Consider the following 5550-nt stretch of genomic DNA (forward strand, 5'->3'; position numbering starts at 1 on the left):
ATCTCTCCTACATATGCAAAGTTCTGGGAGCGGGAGATGTGTCTGAATTATTTCATAGGGTAGCTAACTCTGTCATTTAGCTCCGCGCTGCCATCTAGTGACACACACAAAACGCATCGCTGTTCCTCAGAAGTGAACTTGGCTGTTTTGTGATATTCGCCGTCTGCTTTAATACATGTGTAATAGCAAAAACATTGGCAACAAAGGCAACTGGGGGTGATGTTTTAAGTCATTATAATATCTTTCTATTCTAGGAGGTAGATGTGAGAACTCAGAATATTGTGTGTTCATGAAATGTTGTGTTTTGTTCCACGCAATGTTCGTGCGCAAAAGTGCTCATGCCTCATGCGTAAAAACGCTTTATCCCGTGTGTCTTATTACCACGCTCCCCGGTCTACCACGGCCATTTGTATCTAAAAAATAATAAAGTGTACTGTGTAGTCTCAGCTTCCACCTCTCTCCTTTCTCCTCTCCGCCAGCTACAGCAGTGAGTGCTGGGCGTGCGTAATGTGACAAAGGAACGCCGGTGTCGTCCTCGGCTCCGCCCTCTCTCCTTTCTCCTCTCCGCCAGCTACAGCAGTGAGTGCTGGGTGTGCGTAATGTGACAAAGGAACGCCCGTTTCGTCCTCGGCTCCGCCCTCTCTCGGAGTCAGCCTGGTGAAAGCGGAGCCTGCTGAAGAATCTCTTCTCACCAGTACAACAACTCAACTGAGGGAGTCCGCATGCATGTGTCTAGACATTTCCGTGTTTGCGAGCAGAGCTTGCACTGAATGCACTCGCGCTGGAAATAAAACGAGACTCACTGAACTGTTGAGTGACATTATGTTTGTTATTGTTATGAACCCGACGAGCCTGTAGCGGCCATAAAAATACAAGTATATAATTAAATACAAATGACGTTGTTATAAACATCATATTACACCTCTGTATTATAGCAGGGTCAACTAGGATATGTTATTATCATAAATTAATATAATTACTCATATACTAATATATGCTAGAACCTATTTATATATTCCCTCAAACATGATCTCTTTATCATAATAGACCGTTCCAGTCCAAACAAAGTGAACAAGTTGCTCCATGCTTCCCCTTATGCAACAGCAGGCCTATACTATTCTGAATGATATGATGCATCGCATTAGACTGGTTCCCATACATACAGCAACACCTTCATGAAATAGGTATGGCTGGTTGGTGTAGAAAAAGTCCAAAACATAAGTATGTCTCTTTAAAGAGAAGTTTGTGTGTATACTGGAATGAGGTCAGACATAAAGCTCCTCATTGCACGCGCTGATTATTATTAGATTCCTTTTTTTTTTGGTCCAATGAGAAGAAACTGGGCGTGGTCTTGGCACTAGACAGGGTAGAGACAGCCACGGATTGGCTGAATTGTATCGCCATTATATCTTTGGAAAAGGATAAAGCTGCATGGGGAGAAATTAGAGGCTGCTGAAAGTTACCGAGTGCGCAGCTGAAAGGTGGATCCTGGTTCTAGTGAAACAAGCTTCTTCCCGCATGGTGCTCGGAAAGAAAAGCTATGCAGAAAAAGAGTTTCCTTACTTTAGAAACTTTGAACATTTTCAGTGTCAGTGCGCTCACACAGCCACTCAGTTTGCTTTCCGCTGCTTACACGGCACATGTTTATGTCCTACACGACTGCTAGAGTTGATTAGCTCAGGCTACATAAAGCATTGTCGGAGGAAACAGAGTGGAAAACGGGGGACAGTTTTACACCGTTCGTTCTGTATCATATTACAGAGACTCGGGGAAAAAAGAACTTTTGACAAATCCAGCATTTTTAACGGCTATCAACGGATTCCTGTGGTTCCGGTTTCGGCACATCTCAGGACTGACTTCTATTCACACAGCCAGCTAGAATTGTAAAATAAACTACTTTTCTTTTTAAAAATAAACCTACTGTGTGGAACTGAACTGGAGAGCAAGCAGGCGCACTCTCATTGACATTATAATCATGGTACAGAAGACAAGTAATGCGGAGAGCTCCGAGGCTGTATTCGAGGGAGAGTCGTCTGATTCCGGAGCTATGGACCTGGACATGGCATCCTCACCGAGCCCCGGATCCACGGCTTCTTCCGCGGGGGAAGGCAAACTGAACCCCGCCTGGTGCAAAACACCCACCGGTCACATCAAGAGGCCGATGAACGCTTTCATGGTGTGGTCACAGATTGAAAGGCGTAAAATTATGGAGCAGTCACCGGACATGCACAACGCGGAGATATCCAAGAGACTGGGCAAGCGCTGGAAGCTACTGAAAGACTGCGACAAGATCCCTTTCATACGAGAGGCGGAGCGGCTCAGACTCAAGCACATGGCGGACTACCCAGACTACAAGTACCGGCCCAGAAAGAAGGTGAAGTCCAGCAGCTCCAAACCGGGGGGCGAGAAGGAGGGAAAGATCAGCGGTAGCAACTGTAACACCAGCATGAAACCATCTTCTAAAAAGGGTGGCTCAAAATCATCCAGCAAACCTCATAAAATAGTTTTTGGGAACAGCACCAAAACACCATCATTCCCAGAACAAGTCATCGGCACAGATCACCATTCTCTTTACAAATCCAAGTCTGTTTCTGCTGCCAAACTAATACCTGACAAGAAGAAGCGTATGTATGTGTTCGGGGGCAGCAGCCTTAGCCACAGTGTGAGCCCGTCTTCAGCAGCGGTGCCCGCCAGTCCCACACTCAGCAGCTCCGCGGATTCCAGCGAACCACTCAGCCTGTACGAGGACGCGACAGCCAGCAGCAGGCAGGGCGGCGAGTCTCCCTCCAGCGCCTCGGAAGACTACACTACTATGCGGGCGTCCTCCCCTACTCCCTCCGCTTCTCACTCCTCGTCCTCCTCCCAATCCTCTTCATCAGATGAGGAGTTTGAGGATGATCTACTGGACATTAACTCTAGCCCTGGTTTTGACAGCATGTCTCTGGGAAGCTTTGGGTCCTCGGTTTTGGACAGAGACTTGGATTTTAATTTCGAGTCGGGCTCCGGTTCTCACTTTGAGTTTCCCGACTACTGCACCCCAGAGGTGAGCGAGATGATTTCAGGAGACTGGCTAGAGTCGACCATTTCTAATTTGGTGTTCACGTATTGAGCGAGAGAAATAGAGAACGAGAAAACCCACAAGCAGGAAATGTTGTCTTACTATTCTGAGCAACAAAAAAAAGGGATTCCGGTAAAGTGATTTTGTGTCATACCGTAACCTACAAAGGGTCCCTCCCGCCGAGAAAGAGACTGCAAGTCCCCACGCACTGACTGTTGAACAAAGCGAGAGAATAACTTGCTTTTTATTTCAAGAATCAACTGTCGACTGTTATTATGAGACATGGCTACAAGTAAGCTGAAGTATTGCCTCGACTGGAGAGGAAGATATTGTTGCGCTCTGAGTAGGAGTGATCGGGTCCTATTGAAAGAAACACTCGATCAGAACTGGAAAACTGTGATTGATTTGCACGATTATAATGATGGCGGGTTTAGGTCAGCTATACTTTATTAATCAATGTGAGTTACTTAAAAGGGACATGTTGAGAAACGTTTTATGATCGCCAAGTGAACTTCATAAGACTTCCAGAGGTACAGAAACAGGCTGGATGTCTGGACAGTGTGTTGTTGTTGTCATCGAGGCAGACGGATTTATGAACCAGGTGGGTTGTTGACCTAAAAGTCAACCCTTTTTTAAAAGATAAAACGCATGATGTTACCTGTCCTCTGTTTTACTGAGATGTATGTTAGACTGTCGAACAGTTGAAACTAGTTTTAGGGTTATTTAAATGGATAGATGGGCGCTATGTTTGATTCCTTTTTTTTACCTAAAAGGAACCAAAAAAAAATCACCAGCTGTTTTAATTCTTAACTTCAGGATTCAAACGCAACTTAAATCTGTGCTGAACTTTATACACATCTCTACAATTCAGGACCAAAATTATTTTATGTTTTTTCTGGTGTTTATGTAATAGAGAAATTCTCACCGATTTTTTTTTCATCCTCGAATTTCCTTTTGTTCATTTTTTCAGAGGACATTTTTATATGATGTATTTATATACTGGCCAAAACATTTTCGACTTAATTATTTTTTTTGTTTATCTTGTACAGGTCTTGTTATGATGTTTTCCCTCGCCGTCTGTTTCCTTCGCTGAAAGAAGGGCTAGACTTTTCACTCTTGATTTTTTGATATTTAAATGTAGACTTTTGACACTTAAAGAGAGGAAACATTTGTTTATTTTGTCCGTGTATTTTTGTACAGATATATATCAAAGGGGGTGTCAATCGGTGTATATCGCTGTTTGGATTTCCTCATGTTAAAGATCCAGGTGGCCGGTTAACTCATGAATCGGCCTTCTGTCCATGTTTACAGTATCAATCTGCAGGCTTCTTAAAGACACAGTACCACATTTCAATACCCCTGTGAACATGCGCTTCAACTCACACACACACACACACAGTATTTTGAGCAGGCACACTTCTGCATTTCATTTTAGAATCTTGCCTACTAATAAAGAAAGATTGTAGCTTTAAATGAACAATTTCTTGGCGTTTTTATATCGACATTCGGGTTTAAAACCACTGGATGGAAGAATATAAAATCATATAAAGTAATTTTCAAATTGCGTATTTTGAGTTCCTGCAAACAACAATTATGTAGACCATCTGCTTTTCTCATTGTATTTGAATATGTAATCTTTTCTACTTGTTCGCTAACTCTAGCTAATTGTTTTAGTATCTTATGGCATGGTGAATGAATAGTATTTTGTATTTCAGATTCAGGTTATAGCTGTTGTGTTTATATATAAAAAATAAAATAAAAAGATTTCAAGCAACAAAAAAATAAAAGATAAGAAAAATGAGGATAAAACCGTGAAAACATCTTTGTACATTTGACTGTGTATCATAAGCAACAAATATTGTGTGTTTTATGTGTAGTTAAGCTATACCATGACAGGCACTAGAACTGATCGCTTTCTACTATCTTTACTTATGTTTAAGGTGGTTGTTCAGGATTTTTTTTACATATATATATATATATATATATATATATATATATATATATATATATATATATATATATATATACAGTTTTAAATATATTAACTTTATTTTCATCCCATTTCTGTGCAATATGCTGTGTAGAATATTGTTTTGTCTAATCATTGCCATAGCAACAGTTTTGAAAAGAGGGGGGGGGACTCATGCCAGCTAATCGTGTCAATTCACTGCCTGTCAGATTGTTGATAATTCTGTACATAACTTTTTTCATTTTTTTTTTTTCAAGAAGGAAATAAATATCAGCTGGAACTGAAACACATCCCTCGTCTCTGTCCACTCATTCTGTCTGATCTATAGAATATGCCTTTTTTCAAATCAAAACACTACTTTAATGTATACTTGATGTTTACAGTCTACAATCATTGTTATACCGTACTCCTCCTCTCTGTTGATCCATTCCTGGTCTGATGTTTGGACGTGTATAGAAATGCTGCTTTTTACAAAACAACAACATGAGAACAGGGTGTACATTTACTGCACACAAATAATGTA

At 41.4% G+C, this 5550-nt stretch overlaps 1 protein-coding gene across 1 annotated transcript; it reads left to right on the top strand.

The window, feature by feature from the left end:
- The first annotated feature begins 1431 nt into the window (after window positions 1-1431).
- Window positions 1432-5317, top strand: LOC124017683 (transcription factor SOX-4-like). Its single transcript, XM_046332948.1, has one exon. It carries the CDS (start codon window positions 1976-1978, stop codon window positions 3107-3109), a length of 1134 nt encoding a protein of 377 aa, XP_046188904.1. The 5' UTR covers window positions 1432-1975; the 3' UTR covers window positions 3110-5317.
- The last annotated feature ends 233 nt before the right edge of the window (window positions 5318-5550 follow it).

This window comes from Oncorhynchus gorbuscha, unplaced genomic scaffold (genome assembly GCF_021184085.1).
Source record: "Oncorhynchus gorbuscha isolate QuinsamMale2020 ecotype Even-year unplaced genomic scaffold, OgorEven_v1.0 Un_scaffold_308, whole genome shotgun sequence".
NCBI lineage: Eukaryota > Metazoa > Chordata > Actinopteri > Salmoniformes > Salmonidae > Oncorhynchus > Oncorhynchus gorbuscha.